Here is a 19,479-nt window from a genome sequence, read left to right as displayed (position 1 = left end):
AAGAAATCAATGATAAAACCAATGGAGTTCCAATCAATATCTGAAGAAGAATTGATCTTCTCTCCAAACCTAACAGAAAACAATAGAATATGAAAAAATAGAAAGCTTGTAGCCGTCAACAATGGCTTAGAAATACATAAATATGGTTTCTGGTCGTCCATGGGTATTTTGGTAAGTTGGTGTGGCTTCCGGGCTTCAGTCGGTCATAAAATATGCTTGGCCCATATTCTGGCATCACCGTCGATTGATGGCAAGGGTGCACCGTCGATCGATGGCAAGGGTTCACCGTCGATCGACAGTCCTTCATTTCCTCGACAGTTTCCTCTCGCGAGGCAAACTGACCACTCTTCAATAAAATGGGCATAACCTCTCCTACAGGACGCTGATTGACCTCACACCGGTGGCTTTTGAAATCTAACTCAAAGCTCTGTTTTGTGTCAAAATATGGGCTCCATCTAACTGTGGAAAGGTCTCCATACATAGCTAAACATCTGATGCGTCTTTGCAGCTCTGCACTCAAAAGGCTCCAAAAGACACCAAAATCACTACTTTCCTCCAAATCGTCCATGAACCTGTCTCGCGGCTCAGTATCGATCGATGTCCGGGGTGGAATTTCGATCGATGTCGGGTGGGTATGGGCGGTCGACGGAAGAGTTGTCTCGGTCGACGATGGAAGGCGAATGTCGTTCGACGAGCAAGTGTTGTTATCAATCGATGTGTTACGTTTGCCTTTGCGGATGGTGCGTTCTAGAAGTGCAGGATCTGAAAAGATAAGTGTTTGTTCCTTGTTGCTTCTGGTATTGCTAGGCATGCACCTGAAAAGACAAGAAATTTTTTTATCAGTTTTTGCAAGTAAAAAAAACCTAGACTAAACGTAACTAAATTTGATCTTATGGCGATCGAAGCTCCCAGCAACGGCGCTAAATTTGATATCACTCAAATTACCCTAGGAGTGATTTACTCTCTCAAATAAAGGTTCAGTTGTAATACTTAGGGATCAAATTCAGAGGGAGCTAAGACACACAATAGATCTATCTAGTTATGTAGTTAAGCTAGGCAAGTACGTTTTAAAGCAGTAAACAGCAGGGGTGAACAAGTAATTATTCGATTGATTGATTTGGGTTTTTAAGATAGATATGGGAAACATTAGACTTAGGGTTTCTATTCAAACAATCAGGATTATAGAGATATAGATTACTAAGCATATATGGATATTCTAGACCTCAAAAAATAAGAATAGTCGATCAACTTTCGTATATTTAGACTATCTATCGCCGGATTTAGGACCTCAGATGTCTTTTTAGGTCCTGAGAAAGTGTCAATCGATTCAAACCACAAGATGTCGATCGATACACCTTTCAGTCCGTCGATCGATGCAACTAGTGAGTTGTCGATCGATGAACCTTCCAGGGAGCGTTATCGCACTGGTTTGACGTGTTCAATAGGTTTAACTAAATAAGCTTCCGCTTGTTTCTATTAATCCTAGCACAATCTAAACTAATCATGCAAGGTCCTAGTTAGCTACTCTAGAACACATGCAATAAGAACAAGTTAGTTGACTAATATTCCTGACACTTAGCAATTCTATATTTTGGGCTAATCCCTCATGAATATCTGAACCCTAAATATAACAGTAAGAACTACTCAGACATAGCTAAGCAATTCATAACCAAGAGATATGAAAACTACCTAAAATAGAATATAGTAGAAAAACTGGAGTTCCAATCACAAATCTCTGAAGGAGTTATTGGATCTAATCTCCAAACCTAAAACTCTAAGTATTTTGCGGTATGAAAGTAAAAAATCGTGTGTTGCCTAGAACAATGGCAGAGCACATAAATATTATGTTAAAACTCATCATGCGTAATCTAGTAATTCTTGTGGGAATTGGGCTTAAAGTCGGCTGGAACCATTATGGCGTATGCGCGCTTCGGTGTCAATCGACAACACGGAGTGTTTGTCGATTGATAATTCCTTCGCCCATCGATTGATAGTCATGGTCGACAGTCAGCAACGGGTCTTTATCATTTTATCTCCAAAATGCACCAAAATCACCACTTTCCTCTAAATCACTCCAAAACCCGAAAACACACTAAAAAGACTCCAAAACTAATATAAAGTATTAAAAAACACCTATATACCATGGCTAAAAAAAGGTAAAATACATGGTATATCAGTGGATAGTCTAGCGAACTAAGACTTAGATGAATTTTCCGATCTCAGTCTATTGTTCCTTAATTGTTCAGGCAGAAGTTGCAAACCGATCTAATCTCTCGCAAAACAGAGAAACGACCGCCACATATTTGTGGGAACCAAAATTCGCACTGTCGATTTCCGTTTAAATAAGGAAAGTAGGAGAACCCTAGTTTTTCAGAGGTCCCGGATATCTGCTAATACCACACGCCAAGCAATCATAACACGAAATAAAGATGATAAAAGATAAAAAAATCGAAAAGAGAGCAAAGTAGATCTTATTCCGAATTCTTGTTTTAGCGTTACAACAAAGTAAGAGCCTGGGCTACGAGAGATGTCGGCGAGATTCCTAGTTCTAAAACCCTAAAGCTGCTAAACCTAATTGAGTCGCAGCTCGAATAACAAAAACGGAAAATTGCCTAAATTGCTCTAAGTGCTAAGTTTTGCTGTGTCTCTGATCCCCTTTTGCCTCTCACCTAGGACTCCTTATATACTTGCTCCTAGGTCGGTTTGCGCCTTTCCTCTTCTGCCCTTAAGCCGGCATAGCTCAAAAATGGAGATATTCCAATTTTCCCGATCTTCGTGTTTATCTTCGGAAACTTCACATTTATCCGCGAAAACTTGACATTTATCTTGCCTTACGAACCAAGTATAACCGAGAATGCATGGATTCGTGTCGTATCGACGTTTTGGGAAAGTTCGGTCGCTACGCAGCGACCGAGCCGTGTACGTGCTTGGTCGCTATGTAGCGACCGAGCTTGGGTGGAGCTCGGTCACTACGTAGCGACCGTGCTTGGCTTGAGTTCTAGCGACCGAGCCGTGTATGTTGGTCGCTACGTAGCAACCGTGCTTGGCTTGAGCTCGGTCGCTACGTAGCGACCGAGCCATGTGTGTGCTCGGTCACTACGTAGCGACCGAGCCGTGTGCGTGCTCGATCGCTACGCAGCGACATAGCTTGGCTTGTGCGTGGTCTGATGGCCATACTTGAGCTTATACGTGGCCGATTTTGATACGTGTCCGTTGCCTCCGGACAATCGGTATTTAGTGGTTCAATTTAGATTAGAACAAGATTTTACCGCAAGGCTCTTTGTGAAGATTCTTTTTATGAAAAATAACTTTCGTAAAAAATGTTTACGCTGATTTTTACGACATTCAAACGTTAATTCCGTCGTGACAGTTTTTGAGCCCAACAGTTAGCCCCCCAGCCCATTAGAACTGTGGATTGTAGATGTGAGTTTCTAGCGAGTGATAAGACAAGTTAGGCAAGTTAGGCGGAATTAATAGTTCAAAATGTCAGTTGAAAGTTGTACGTTCATTCTAAAAGAGTGTAATTTGGTAAGATTGGGGCTGCGCCCTATGAAAGCTGCCTACGTACCCTTGTCAAAAGGGATCAAGCCATTCGTAGTTCGTCTTAGAGTTAAGATTCTTATTACCTGTTTTCCAGTGACACCTTTTACGGTCCGGTTATGTTGCCATTGATGGCATTTTGCAGCGGACCTTTGTCGTCCTCGAGATTAGCCTTGAAGGCTGTTTGCTTTGTCCGAGTGTAGCCGTATTTACGTTTTCAGGACTGAGCCATGTGGCTTCGAATCCCTGCCACTTTCCGGACTTTTAAATGAATTGAAGACTATTTTTTTTGAAGAGAAAGTTTGTATTCATGCGAATGTTAAGGGAAGAATACGAGTTGTCATCTCGTATCTAACTCTTTTGTTGGATCGTCACATTCACTGCTCGTTCTAGATGGCATTTTTCGAAGAATTTGATTTTTCAAAAAATTTCGAGAAAGTTAGAATATTGACGAAGGGACATGATTTACGATTTCGTTATCACTTTTGGATATCATGCCTTGAGATGTTAGAGACCAGTGTGCTGGGTTTAGGGAAAGACCTAGGTTTACTCTTGGTTTTAGAGGGTGCGATGACTAATTCGACTTACGTATCCCGTTTCAGTTTCATCCTGATTCCATACCGATTTAAAGTCCGTGATAGGTTCTCGGCTTATGCGACTTGTATGGTTGGAACCGAGCATCTCTTCGAGGACAATTTTTAAGTTGACCAAAATTTTGGATTTCTATTATAGCGCTATTACCCTTGTGTCGGGTTTATGAGAGCTATGTCTACGAGAAGGCTAAGTCTGTTTAGGACTGTTAAGAGTTTGTTGTGATCAGCAACAAACTTATTGGTAGATATTACCGTTTTTTAATCTTCGCGAAGTAATACGTGTTTTAAGAGGATGTTAGTGCGTATGATTGTTTGGTCCTCCAAGATGGTGTTTTTATCGAGGAAGGTATTTTTGTCGAAAAATGTTTCTTCAAGCGTTTGCGATGTCTCGCAATGCTAAAGATTGGTTTCTCTTTCGTATGCCGCGTTTCGTGCTCGAAATGTTCGTGGGCTTGAAGATGTTATGCGGTATTGCAAGGGTTTAGTCTTAATCCTGCGTTTGAGAAACATTTTGGTTTGTCTACGGATGTTCGCAGCCAAAATTGTTGTTCCTGTTTGGATTTGATTTGCGATCGAGGAGTTAGGACCAAGGGGTCGCGTAAATCTGTCCCCGGAAAGAGGCATCCTCCTATACTGTGCTTTGTGAGGTGTTGGCCTTCCGAGATTTTTTCATGTATATTTGAGGATGTTTCATATAGCTATAGGAGCTCTGTTACGAGTTTTCCTTACATGCCGCATTTTACGAGTAAAACACAGCGGGCTTAAAGTGAATCGTAGTATATGGAACTTGGACGATTTTGACAAGTTCAACCTTTCCGTTAACTGTTTGGTTGTTAGGACTGAGGTTTGTTATGACGAATTTTCCATACGATTCCCGTTTCTGGGTCATACGATAATTGTTTGTGTAATCGTTACTTGGCGTTTCAAGACAAATTGCGGATTGCCGTTTAGCCGTCAAGTTATTGGAGCGGTGGTCGCTCAATTGTTTTGGCTTTGCATGAAGGATGTGCTCAGCTTTATAGCCAAGGACGTTTTTGGTAAAGGATTAAACCATGGCACTTTTGTGTTAACACCAAAGCCGTGTTAGTTTACGATTTTTCCTTAAAGGGACGTATATCGGATATGTCAATGTAGCGATGTTTCCGCAGATTTTACAGGACGCGTTTCTGCTTTAATTTCGATCTTTGGTTAGATTTCCTTGGAATCACTCATGGAGTTTTACCATAGGTTATTTTGTTATGATCTAGTTGTGAGAAATTTTTTCGATGCTTTTCCGTGACTTACCACGTTCAACGGAAACTGAAAGCAATGCTGGTGGTTGAAGATTTTCTCATATAAATTTTGACTTTTATACGAAACTCGTTTTATTTAAGTCGAAAGGGTCTTCCAGACTTTGGCTAATCGTCGAGTTTTAGTTTGATATTGGTACAGGTTTTCTAAACGCATGATCGCGATAAGAGGTGCTGTATAGTCCTCGAGATTATGTTGGTGATGTTTTAGATATGTTGTTGGCGTTTAGACAAATCTTAGACTTTCGTTTGCCTATTGGGACGATTTTATTGAGGCATCCGATTGCCTAAGTGTTTTCTGCCTATCGCTGCTAGAATTTACTTTGTCAAAAGCATTTTTTTTTTATGCCGAGGCAAAAAGTTTTTTGAAATAAGGGAGTATGCGAGTATAGTATACGTACCTACTCCCTCCTTTTTTTTTCGACGGATAGAATGACTGACATTCCGGATTGGTTTGAAGACGACACTAGGATTGCGACTTGGTGGTTTTCAGGTTGACAACTTGGAATATGTCGGTTTTTAAGAAAGTTGCTAGTAACGAATCGATTTTAAGACGATGTGCGTGTCTCTAGTTCTTTCTTTTCTTTTTTTTTGGGAAGCGAGCTAAGTATGCGTGGCAATCGTTTCTCGTTTTTGCGAGAGATTAGATCGGTTAGCAAGATCTGCCAGAGCAATAAAGAGCAATAGGAAAAATTGCCTACGACTTAGTTCACTGGACTATCTACCTAAGTTTTAAGTTCCCTAAAATTCTATGGCAGTCTCAAAAGCGTTTTATTGCTTAGTACCTTCCTACGAAATTTCCAAGTTTGATCTTGAAACAAGTCGGCTTAGTTCTCTCGAAGATGCAGTTTTGTCTCTTCTCAGTTTTGCTTGCTTATTTCCCCTTCCTCTTGTCGTGTATGTTCGCCATTTTCGATATTGGTGTTTCTCCTTTGAAAGTTGACATTTATCTTCCGAACTTGACTGTTATCATCTCCTTAGATACGACGTCAGTTTTTATAAAAAGGTTCAACGTAATCGTATAGTTGAGGCGGCTAAGGTGTTAAGTTAACCGTTGCCGTTTTATACGATTAATTTGAATTCATGCAAGAAAACAAGTCTTTGCGGTTTTTTATTGTAAAGTTTCAATGGTAACTCCAATCGAGATGACACAAGAGACGTTTCGATCGAGATTCGAAGGAGAACGCAATGATGGAGGTAAGGGCGAGTAGGAGCAAGCCAAGGAGTTTAGATGAGTCTTACTTGTTTTCGTCGTAAAATCTCAACGGAAACTCTGATTGAGACGAAACCAAAAGCGTTTCGATCGGGTTTCAAAAGAGAAGGAAAAGGAGGATCTTTCGAGGCCTGAAAGGTCGCTATGCAGCGAGTTGGAGGTCTGAAAGGTCGCTATGTAGCGAGTAGGAGCAAGCCAAGACGTTTAGACGAGTCTAACTTGTTTTCGTCGTAAAACCTCAACAGAAATTCCAATTGAGACGAAACGAAAAGCGTTTCTATGAGGATTCAAAAGAGAACGCAAAGGAGGACCTTTTTGAGGCCTGACAAGTCGTTATGTAGCGACCTGGTTTGGGAACTGGCTGGTCTAACTCGAGTTTTGATGATACGTTGATGCGGTCATTTCGTAAATGCTGCCAATTTTTCTACGAAAGTCTCATAATAGAATATTGACTCTTTTCACTTTGCAAATGATGTTTCGTAAAATATTTTCGAGTTTAATTTTACGAAAGCTGTTTCGGAAAATATTGTCAAGTTTTATGAAAGTTATTCCGCAAAATGTCATTATTTTAGTTTTTCGAAAGCTGTGTAAAAAATGTTCCTGAGTTTAATTTTACGAATGATGTTTCGTAAAATGTTATCGAGTTCAGATTGACGAAGGCAGTCTCGTAAAATGTTGTCAAGCTTAATTTTACAAAATTTATTCCGCAAAACTATTATGAGTTTAATTTTACGAAAGCTGTTTCGTAAACAGGTTTTCGAGTATGGATTGACGAAAGCTGTCTCGTAAAATGTTGTCAAGCTTAATTTTAAGAAAGTTACTCCGCAAAACTAATATGAGTTTAATTTTACAAAGGCTGTTTTGTAAACATGTTTTCGAGTTCAGCTGTGGAAGAGCCCTTTTTCGGAAAAGTATTGTTTTGCGGCTCTTGTGCAACTTTAGTTTCTGGGTTCAAGTACCATAAACTTTGGCTGTGACGAGCTTAATTTATTGCGAATCAACTTAATCAGAAATTTTCTCGTTTTCTGCAGGATTGATCCGAGGAAGTTCTGAGTAATTTTTCCGTAATAAGCTCGAATTCGACAATTTATGTTACCGTGGAAGCAACTCTTAAGTATTTTATGAAACCTTAGGTTTCAGAAAATGTTTTACCAGTGAGGGAAACGATCTCCCGTTTTGCTTTGTTTCGTCTCCGTCAACCGTTTTTAGGTTTCAAATGTTTTTTAAGAAATCAACTTTGTTTCTCCGAAAGTTATCAAGAAGAAGTACAGCCGTGGGGGTTGCGTACCCGATTTCGTGTTCTTCTTCTTTATGCGAGTAATATAGGGTTTTTCCGCAGTTTTTGGGAGAGCAAGTTTTATTTTTCCGAAAAGTTTTAGGAAAAAGTCTTTTGGTCAAACCCTAACACTCTGAGATTTCTCCAACTCGGTAATAAGAAGAACTTTACGGGGTTGTATATATTTTATTGTTGCCCTTTGTGTTTAGAGGGAGAAATGCGAGCTCGTTTTAGTGCTCCTCCAGTGGCAGAAGGTCGCGACTAAGTTTTTGATTTTGTTGAACACTACGGCGTTTCCGTAAGCGTTGGCCATAGGAGCAGTCAGTGCTGCGAGTTTGTCTTTCATATATCCATACATCGTTTCGATCAAGCGTTTTGTGGCCATGAGTAAGAGTAATCCGTAACCCCCCTCCTTCTTGCGCCAAACTGTGGGAATCAAAATTCGCACTGTCGATTTCCGTTTAAATAAGGAAAGTAGGAGAACTCTAGTTTCCCAGAGGTCCCGGATATCTGCTAATACCACACACTAAGCAATCAGAACACGAAATAAAGACGATAAAAGATAAGAAATCGAAAAGAGTGCAAAGTAGATCTTATTCCGAATTTACGTTTGAGCGTTACAACAAGGTAAGAGCCTGAGCTACGAGAGCTGTCGGCGAGATTCCTAGTTCTAAAACCCTAAAGCTGCTAAACCTAATTGAGTCGCAGCTCGAATAACAAAAACGGAAAATTGCCTAAATTGCTATAAGTGCTAAGTTTTGCTATGTCTCCGATCCCCTTTTGCCTCTCGCCTAGGACTCCTTATATACTTGCTCCTAGATCGGTTTGCGCCTTTCCCCTTTGGCCCTGAAGCCGTCATAGCTCAAAAATGGAGATATTCCAATTTTCCCGATCTTCGTGATTATCTTCGGAAACTTCGCATTTATCCGCGGAAACTTGACATTTATCTTGCCTTACGAACCAAGCAGAAACAGTCATAAGGCTTATGGATTTTTGGTTAAGAAATCGTAAGTGGGCTTCGAGTTGCGTTTTGGGCCTCTTTGGGCCGTCTTTGACTCGAAAAGTTTATTACGGTTTCTTCGATAAAAACAAACTTCCCGCGGTTTTTATTATAAAGTTTGACTGATGACTTCGAGTGGTGAGAAACAAAGAATGGATTCGCCATGGCCTACGGGAGATAGCATTAAAGAGTAGACGAGAATGCATGGATTCGTGTCGTATCGACGTTTTGGGAAAGTTCGGTCGCTACGCAGCGACTGAGCCGTGTACGTGCTTGGTCGCTACGTAGCGATCGAGCTTGGGTGGAGCTCGGTCACTACGTAGCGACCGTGCTTGGCTTGAGTTCGGTCGCTACGTAGCAAACGAGCCGTGTGCGGGCTCGGTCGATACGTAGCGCTTGGCTTGAGTTCGGTCGCTACGTAGCAAACGAGCCGTGTGCGGGCTCGGTCGATACGTAGCGACCGTGCTTGGCTTGAGCTCGGTCGCTACGTAGCGACCGAGCCGTGTGCGTGCTCGATCGCTATGCAGCGACCGAGCTTGGCTTGTGCGTGGTCCGATGGCCATACTTGAGTTTATACGTGGCCGATTTGGATACATGTCTGTTGCCTCCGGACAAACGGTATTTAGTGGTTCGATTGAGATTAGAACAAGATTTTACCGCAAGGCTCTTTGTGATGATTCTTTTGACGAAGAATAACTTTCGTAAGAAATGTTTACACTGATTTTTACGACATTAAAACGTTAATTCCGTCGTGACCGTTTTTGACCCCAACTAAGCATACTCAGCTCACTTCCTAAAAAAAGAAATAACTAGAGACACAGACTTTGTCTTAAAACCGACTCGTTCCTAGCACTTTTCTTAAAACAACCGACTCCACGTTTCCAACCTGAAAATAACCAAAGATCACAATTCCTTCCTCGTGTTTAAATCGACTTTGATTGGCGATCATCTTAACCCACAGAAAAAAATGTACACAACCCTTCAATAGATCGGTTCGGCCGTTCTCTTTGGTAAAAATACAGAGGGAGTATGTACGTATACTATACTCATATACTCCCATACTTCAAATTTTTTTTGCCACAGCACTAAGAAAACGCTTTCGACAAAGCAAAATCTTACAAAACTAGGCAGAAAAAGAGTTTGGCAATACGATCATCCCAAAAGGCAAACAACATTTTAAGATTCTTTAAAAGCTAGCGACGTAGACAAACGGTCACAAACATACTCTCCAGAACTCTATAGCATCTCTTATCGTAATCACGCATTTAGACAACATGTACCAACATGAGACTGATAAGAAGACGGTTAGCCCAGTCATAAGGACCTTTTGACTTAACAAAACAAATTTCGTATGAAACTCGAAACTTTCAAGAAATCCTTAGACACAAAAGCATTGCTCCCAATTTCTGTTAGAGCAAACGAGTCACTGAAGCACATCAAAAATATTTGATACAAAGAAAAATTGAGAACATAAGTAGCAGCGAGCAACAACAAGGGGAATGCTTTCTTTCCACTCATTGATTGTATCTACCGTTGATTTACCATTTTGTTCCACCATAAAAAAAACGAATACATCATGTTGGGGTCAAAATCGGTTACGATGGAATCAACGTCGAAAACTTCCCGGGAAATGTCCTCTTAGAAAAAGAGAGATAAAATTCAAAAGAAAAGAAAAGCGGGAAAACCTAGATCGAGTTTCGTAACAACTCCGAAAAGGATTCACACGATAAGTGTTCGAGAAAGGTTACTCAAGGCCTCAGACAACGGATCTCAAACAGCAAGACAACCATTGTCCAACTAACCGAAGGGGCGAGTTGGATCGGATGCACCGACCAATTCGCCCATTCGGCGAGTTGGATCGGTCAAACTCGCCGAACGGGCGAGTTGGATCAAGCAAACCGTCCAACTCGCCGAAAGGGCGAGTTGGGTCGAACAGGAGAGTTGGGCCAAACGGGTGAGTTGGGCCAAACGGGCGAGTTGGGCCGAACGGGCGAGTTGGGCCGAACATGCAGTCCAACTCACCCATTCGACGAGTCGGATCAATCAGACTGCCTTCATCCCGTCCTCGTAGCTCCCACTTACGGGATTGGATTGAACCTGCTCTTGTTTCATCTCGATCGGTGTCACCGTTGGAACTTTACGATTTAAAAACCGCAAGAACTTGTTCTCTCGAATAACATCGGATTGATCGTATAAAACAGCAACGGTTAGGTGAACACCTCCAACTGCCTATGCTATACAAGGATATTGAATGTTCTTCGGTATCGACGTCATTTCGAAAGCGCTCTTCTTATAAAATCGTAAAAGCGCCTAAGTCGAAAAACGGCCCGAAAGGGCCCAAAACGCGGCTAAGAGCCCACTTATGATTTTATGCGAAGTCAAGCCCAATCGTTATGACGGTTTATCTTTTGTTACCCAGGGGAAGATAAATTTTAAGTTCAGAGGATAAATGTGAAGTTTCCGAAGATAAAAACAAAGATCGAAGAAAAATGGAATATTTCCGCAAAGTTATAAACTCGACCGAGGGCAGAAAGGGAAAAAGAAAAACGCCTCTTGAGAAGTATATAAGGATGTCAAGGTCGAAGATGCCGAGGGACACAATTTTTCTACTCAGAGCAAAAGCTTAGCACTTAGAGCATTTAGGCAATTTTCCGTTTTTGTTATCGAGCTGCGACTCAATTAGGTTTCTGCAGTCTTAGATTGCTAGAACTAGGAATCTTGCCGACAGCTCTAGTGGCCGAGGCTCTTACCTTGTTGTAACGCTCAACACAGATTTAGAATAAAAATCTTTCTTGCTCTCTTTTCGATTCATATACTTACTTTCGTTTATACTTTCGTGTTCTGATTTCTTGGCGTGGGGTTTAACAGATATCCGGGGCCTCTGGGAAATTAGGGTTTTCCTAACTTTCCTAATTTAAACGGAAATCGAAAGTGCGAATTTCGGTTTCCACAAGGTCGAAGAGGAAAAGGGACAATTCTTTTTACTCTTACAACTCTCTGCACTTAGAAACTTTTAGGCATTATTCTCGAGATGTTCTGTTTCTATCACTGGCACTAGATTACTAAACGAACTCGCCCACGCAGTTCAATCTCTTGTTCTACTCTTTCAATCGAACTACGTTTGGCTTGATCCTCGAAAGGGGTACGTAGGCAGCCTTTCATAAGGTTCAGTCCGAAATCAATCAAAACCTTTTTCGTATCTTTTTCATCTTCTGTTATCGATCTGCGACTCAACTAGGTTTAAGGTTTTTGGTTGCTAGAACTAGGCAATTCGTTGACAGCTCTTACGGCCGAAGCTTTGATAATCTCTTGTAATGATCACAACGATCTTATGCGGATTTGAAATAAGATCTACCTTTTCTATAAATTCCTTTTGTTATCTTTTCATATTTCCCGCATTTATTTGGACACTTTTCGTTGGCTCTCGCAGAGAATCCGGGACGTCAGGGAAAGTTAGAATTTCTTGACTTTCCTCCGATTACGGAAATTGACGTTGCGAATTTTGGTTACCACAATTTGGCGCTAGAAGAAGGGGGGTACGGATTACTCTAACTCATAGCCGCAAAACGCTTGATCAAAAAGATGTCTGGAAATACGAAAGACAAAATTCCAGTTCGCAACAAACGCTGGTAACACAACTCCAGAAGCCACTGCGCCTATGGCCAACACTTACGCAAACGCCACAGTTCTTGAGAAAATCAAAAACCTAGTGGCGACTTTTTGCCACAGGAAGAGCAACGAAACGAGCTCGCGATTTCTTTCTCTAAACATTAAGGGAAACGATAAATTTTATCAAACCCCGTAAGATTTGGCTCATTACCGAGCTAAAGAAGTCTCAACGCGTTAGGGTTTTACCAAAAGACGTTTTCCGAACAAATTTCAGAAAAATGAAACTTGCTCTCCCCAAAATCGCAAAAAAAACCCTAGGTTAATCGAGGAAAAAGGGAGCACAGCAAATCGGGTACATAACACACCGCTGTGCTTCGTCCAAATATCTTTCGGAAAAACCCTAGATTAATCGCGGAAAAAGGAAGCACAACAAATCGGGTACATAACTCACCGATGTACTTCTTCTGAATATCTTTCAAAAAAACCCTAGATTACTCGAGAAAAAGGAAGCACAACAAATCGGTTACACAATCCCCTACGGTTGTACTTCTTCCAAATAACTTTCGTAAAATAAAGCTTAACAACATTTTATGAAACAGCTGTAAAACTAAACTCATGACATTTTGCGGGATAACTTTCATAAAATTAAAGCTCGACAACATTTTCCGAAACAACTTTCGTAAAATTAAACTCGATAATGTTTTATGGAACATCGTTCGCAAAGTGAAACAAGTCAATATGTTAAGATACAATTTTCTTAGAATAAAATTGACAGCATTTCCAAATGATCGCATCAACGTACCATTAAAACTCAAGTTGGACCGAACGAACCATCTAACTAGCAGAACGGGGGAGTTGGACCGAACGGGCGAGTTGGACCAAGCGAGTCGTCTAACTCACCCATTTGGCGAGTTGTACAGTTTGACAAGCCCCCAAGGGCTCCTCATTTGTGTTCTCTTTTGAATTCCGATCGAAACTCTTTTCATTTCATATCAATCGGAGTTTCCGTTGAGATTTTATGATTAAAACAAGTTAGACGCACAACATCCGGCTCGCAATCAGGCGAGTTGGATTTACTCCCTCCAACTCGCCTCATGGCGAGTTGGATTTACTCCCTCCAACTGGCCTCATGGCGAGTTGGACCAGCCCCCAAACGGTCCTTCTTTGCGTTCTTTTTTGAATCCCGATCGAAACGCTATTCGTTTCGTCTCAATCAGAGTTTCCATTGAGATTTTACGATAAAAACAAGTAAGACTCTCCTAAACTCCTTGGCTTGCTCCTACTCGCCCTCTTGGGCATCCTACTGGCCCTCTTGAGAATCATACTCGACCTTACCTCTATCTCTGCGTTCTCCTTCGAATCTCGATCAAAACCTCTTTTGTTTCGTCTCGATTGGAGTTACCATTGGAACTTTACGACAAAAACCGCAAACTCTTGTTTTCTTGTATGAACTCAAATTGATCGTATAAAACAGAAACGGTTAACTTAACACCTTAGCCGCCTCAACTATACGAGTAATTTAATCTTTGTATTAAAATTGACTTCGTATCAAAGGAGAAGATAAAGGTCAAGTTCGGAAGATAATTATCAAGTTTCAAAGGATAAACACCAATATCGAAAAGGGCGTACAGACACGAGAAGAGGAAGGGGAAATGAGCAAGCAAAACGGAGAAGAGGTAAACCCAAATCTTCGTTTGAACCAAGGTATGTCCGACTTGAAATCTTTTGAAATCAGACTTGGAATTTTCGTAGGAAAGTACTAAGAAATAAAAACGCACCATGAACTTGATGTCTCCATTGTTTTCATACACGAACTATTGGATCAAGCCAAAACACCACGAACTAATTCTTGAATATCCTACATGAATTTTTCCAATCTGGTCAATTACTACATAACCGGAATCAATTTAGGTTTAGTTGCTGATGTGGTGCTTACATGGACACCATATATGAAATTGGTTTAATTTGGTTTGACATCTGTCCAATATTTTGAAAAAAAATCGAATAGTACAAAACGGCATCGTTTTGATATTTAAAAAAAATGTTGCTGAAGATCATTGAACCCTAGACCTATTCCTCGTAGAAACGACATTCAACCACTACATTACCTTAGACTTTTAATTGTAAGTTATAATAAGTTTTACTAAATACTTGCGACCAACACATAATTTTCAACTCATCTTCGTCATCAATCCCAAGAGCATCCAGTGGTTGAATCCAGTCGTCATTCATCACGCACCAAATTGACAATCTACTCTTGCAGAGAATCCTTTAATGGACATTCGATTCAAACTTAATAAATGAACACCAACGAAGGACCAAAAAAATTAAAATTAAAATTAAAATCATCTTGTTGTGAATCTAGAAGAAGAAGTATGGTGGAGATCAATTGGCGGAGTGACGGAATTGGATTTTAGAAATGCATATCGAGAATCCTAGTGACGACGAAGGCAAAGACGACGAGGAACAGAGCTCTTGTGAGTTTGCTTGTAGGAAATATTTAGTTCAACTATTATTGTAATGGTATATAAACGTTGAAAGTTTAATTAATCTAGTGGTTGAGTGCTTTTGTGAAGAGCTCTAGGTCTAAAACGATACTGTTTTGTACTATTCGGTTAAAAAAAGTAGGACAGATATCAAACCGAATCAAACCAGTTTCCTACATGGCGTCCACTTAAGCACCACATCAGTAACTAAACCAAAATTGATTCTAGTTATGTAGTAAATGACCAGATTAGAAAAATTCATGTGGGAAATTCAAAATAAAAATTAGTTCGTGGTGATTTTGGCTTAATCCAATAGTTCATATATGAAAACAATGGAGACATAAAGTTCGGGGTGGAATTGGCCGTTTTCCCGCAATTAGACATGAACATCATATTTTAGAATTTTTGAGAAAGAAATTTATCTGTGTTAAAAATACTATTTTATTTTAAAATATATTATTTTGATAAAATTTGTGAGTTTATGGATAAATTTGTTATTAGCATAAATTCTTTTATGCATTTGGTGTGTGAGAAATTGCCAAAAATATCACATTCATAATACCATTTTTCATGTTTACATTAACCACTTTTACCCTCACTTTTAAAGAGAAAAAATACATTTATAACCTTAAGATTAAGTAATCAAGATTTAAGGTTTAGAGTTTGAAGGGTGGGGTAAGGTTTTGAAAAGTGAAATTTAGGATTCTAATAAATATATAAATAAACTCTTAAAAATGTAAAAATATAGTTTCAAAAATGATTTTTGATTTTCAAAAAAAAATTTTGAAAAATAAAATTCCAGAAAAACAAATTCAAATTCTTTTTATAAAAAGTTCGAATTTGAAAAAATATAATTCGAAAACATTAAAAAATTATTTTTAATTTTTAATTTTTTTATTTATTTAAATAATTATTTCTTTTATATATATAGACAACTAGGGTATAAGAGTCTTTAGCCTCTTAATGAAGAAGGTATTTTTGAAAATGTCTCTTTAGTTGTGGTAAACATTAATAATAGTACTAAAGATACATATTAAGAAAAAGTAACAGAAGAAAAGGCGACGGCGATGGTGATTTGAAAGTAGCGTTTCGATGTTCGATTGAGATTGGGATCCAAGTGCTAAGAGGAAATTAACGATTCGAGGAGAATCATATGGAGATGGGAAATCACGGGGATTCAGCGGAGATCTGCGAATCAAATATTTAGTGACGAGTTCCAAAGTATTTCAATGGAAACGGGTTTGGAACGGAGATACGATTGGGTTCTTCCGGAAATGGTTGTCATTCAGATCTTCGGAGCGGATGTGGAATCCAGAGAATCAAGCACAAGAATTAAGAGGTATGAGTTTCGTTATCCTCAAAACGAGATCTCTGCCGTCTATTATAGAAAGTAGAAATCTCATTATGCGACACGATAATGATAAGAGGGAAACTTGGCTTCTGGATATGATTTTCTTTGGTATTCTGAGATGTCGGAACAGATTTCTTGACTATTGGTTAAAGATATATCGAATCAATCATGGAAGATTTGCTATTAATGTATTAGGATTCTGGCGTGATGAACTTAGCTATGAGTATCATTATATAAGGAACTGGTATTTACTCTTCATATTCATCACAGTTTCTTTTATAATATCATACGAGCTAAATTGTTCTCTTTTCTTGTTATTGGCATTGGTGATCATGACTCAGGCTCAGCTTGTCGGAAAGGGTGGTGATGGGAAGAATGGTGAAGGGAATCGTAAGCGGTTTAAGATCTCTATCCCTCACTTTGACAACTCTAATCTGATCAAGAGCTACTCTAAGACTCTGAACAGGAAATGTATGAACCCGGCGGAGCAAGACGTCACAGCTCTCCTTGTGATGTTACCAAAAAATTGGAAGGTGGAAGAGAGGGTTGTGGGAGCAGACCTGGGAATGGGAAGGTTCCAGTTTCACTTTGATACGGAGGAAGACATTGTGGCGGTATTGGAGATGCAACCGTGTCATTTTGATTACTGGATGATAGCACTAGCTCGATGGAAACCAAGGATGGTGAGAGACTTCCCTTCGGAGATTCGTTTTTGGATCAAGACTGAGGGAGTCCCCACAGAGTTCTGGTCAACCCCTACTTCTCAGAGCATTGGAGACGCTATTGTTGAAACTATAGATGTGGATCTTGACTATGGAAAGATGCGTGTGATCATAGATGGACGTAAGGAGTTGTGCTTTGAGACCACAGTGGATTTCAAAGGTGGAGAATACTACGAGGAAGAGGAGGCTCTAGTCACTTAGAAGTTTGAAAAGCTGTTTGGGTACTGCTCTCTCTGTCTCAGTCTCTGCCATGATTTGGAGAACTGTTGAAGGACCCTAAGAACGGCTCACTCGATTGGATCAGATCTGAATATGAACTCCGAATTGGTCGCAAGAAGGTTGCGGAATGGCCTTTGATATTCCCGGCTTCAGTTGGTGCTTGATATGACTCACAAGACCACCAAAAGAAGAATCTCGAACCGTTGCTTGATATGACTCACAAGACCAACGAGTTTGAGGGGTGATTGCTTGGATATGACTCACCAAGAAACAAGACAAGTTCTAAACAGAGAACAAAGAGTTTAACTCAAAAGCTTTAGACAAAATCGATTTATTTATTCATTAGAAGAGTTTACATATTTATAGAGTTTTGTAGATCTAGACATTAAATAGAAATGTAGGAAAACAAGGCAAAACATTAAATAAACTTGACTAGATCTGGTCAAGGCACAAAAATATGGAGAAGACTAGTCAAAGGGACCGATCGGCTTCCGTCCAGATGCATCCGAACCGGCTAAGTCCAAAGCGGTAAGGATCAGCACATAGGCGGGACGATCAGCAAGGGCCGCGGGACGTTCTGGTCGGACAAGTTGCGTTCCAACAAAGCCCAAGTCTTATGATAGCTTAAGGATAAGCTATGGTCTGAATCAGAATTGGCTCGTCCTAAGTTGATTCTGGTTTGACCATCAGCCTTATCTTGTGAAGTTGGACGGCAAAGGCAAGCTTCAGTACGGTCAGATCGGTCATGCGGCCATGGTTCCAGCCAAAGCTCCTTTCCGGACGTATGCGGGACGGTCCAGTACACTGCACGGTCAGTCTGTCTGGTACGGTGAAAAACATGAACCTCGGTTGAAATGTTCAGAAAGTCCTGAACTCCATGCTGAGCTGGTTCAATGTACTGATATGTGGACTGTAGGACATCATTCCCTCCCTCTTCAAAAGGATTTGTCCTCAAATCCATTGTACCTATATCAAAAGGAAAGAAATCAGACACAAAAGAATTAAAATTCAAGGGAAATTCAGTGAATGAAAAGATTGGACAGAAACTTCCTTGGAGTTTTGAAGTCTTTTTCATCAAGTAATTCCAAGTCCTTTGGCGTTCATCATTGCTTGCTCTCCTTGGAAAATGATCATGCTTATCCTGTTCATTCAAAACAAATTTCTTTTGGTTTGGACAGGAGGTTGACTGAGGAAACACCTTTGGTTCATGGAGGATTGGTTTTGGCTCAGGCGGCTTCTTTCTTAGGCCTGAATCTCCTTTAGAAGTCTTGTACTTGCGGATAGACGGCTGGAGAACCTTCGGTTTGAAAAATTCATAACTCCTTCCTCCATGAAGCTTTTTAAGTGATTCCAAGCCTCGGTGAATCCTTTTTGAGTTCGCTTTCCAGGGAAATTAGATTCATGACAAAAGACCTTCTGAATGTTGAGATATCCGTTTTGGAATGAAACCCTGTCGCTGGCATCTCCAAAGCCGGTTTGGACAACAAAGTTTCTCCAAATCTCAGGCTGTTGGGCACGGTCAATGCTTTCATTTCTCAGAGGCTGAACCTGTCTTTCCTGGATACTCAAAACAAACACTAAAAGACCAGGATCAAATGTGCAAGACAAATACGTGTTCAAATCAAAAATCAAGATATCTTTTACAAGAACAAGTAGCACACATTTCAACTTGTCAAGATGCACAATAAAGTAGACATTACAGACCATAATTTTATCAAGATATGCAAAAATAGTATACATTTTTAAGTCGTGCATATCCTGCTCAACATCTGAACACACAAGCTTAAGTTCAGATTGAGAATTAACTATCAAATGATCTAGACGGTTGTCAAAGAAGGTGTTGTAGACCAAGATGTCATTAAAACTCAAAACAACACAATTATCACGAAATTATCTCAGAAGATGTCAAGTTCTATTAGTTTCAGAACATACAAGATCAGGCTGCAAAACAGAATTGCAAAAATCAAGATCACAAAAATCAGTTTGTTTCAAATCAAGCTCAAGAGATTTTTCAAAATGATCAATGCCTTTGCTATGCTTTAAGAACTGATCAAAACTCAAAATAAATTCAGAACTGATGCCATTGCCTTTTTGAAAACATTTTTGATCATGAAGTTTCTCAGGTTTAAACAATTTAAAAGAATTAATCATGTTTTCAAAAACAGATTTTGAAACACAAAA

General features: G+C 39.9%; 1 protein-coding gene across 1 annotated transcript; it reads left to right on the top strand.

Moving 5' to 3' along the window:
- Positions 1-16,689: 16,689 nt before the first annotated feature.
- On the top strand, positions 16,690-17,280 carry LOC106334773. Its single transcript, XM_013773134.1, has one exon. It carries the CDS (start codon positions 16,690-16,692, stop codon positions 17,278-17,280), a length of 591 nt encoding a protein of 196 aa, XP_013628588.1.
- The last annotated feature ends 2,199 nt before the right edge of the window (positions 17,281-19,479 follow it).

This window comes from Brassica oleracea, chromosome C1 (assembly GCF_000695525.1).
Source record: "Brassica oleracea var. oleracea cultivar TO1000 chromosome C1, BOL, whole genome shotgun sequence".
NCBI classification, from domain to species: domain Eukaryota; kingdom Viridiplantae; phylum Streptophyta; class Magnoliopsida; order Brassicales; family Brassicaceae; genus Brassica; species Brassica oleracea.
This window is presented reverse-complemented; position numbering and strand designations above follow the sequence as displayed.

Excerpts from the sequence above, each read along its gene's own strand:
- LOC106334773 (XM_013773134.1), top strand. The coding sequence starts at position 16,690 with ATGACTCAGGCTCAGCTTGTCGGAAAGGGTGGTGATGGGAAGAATGGT.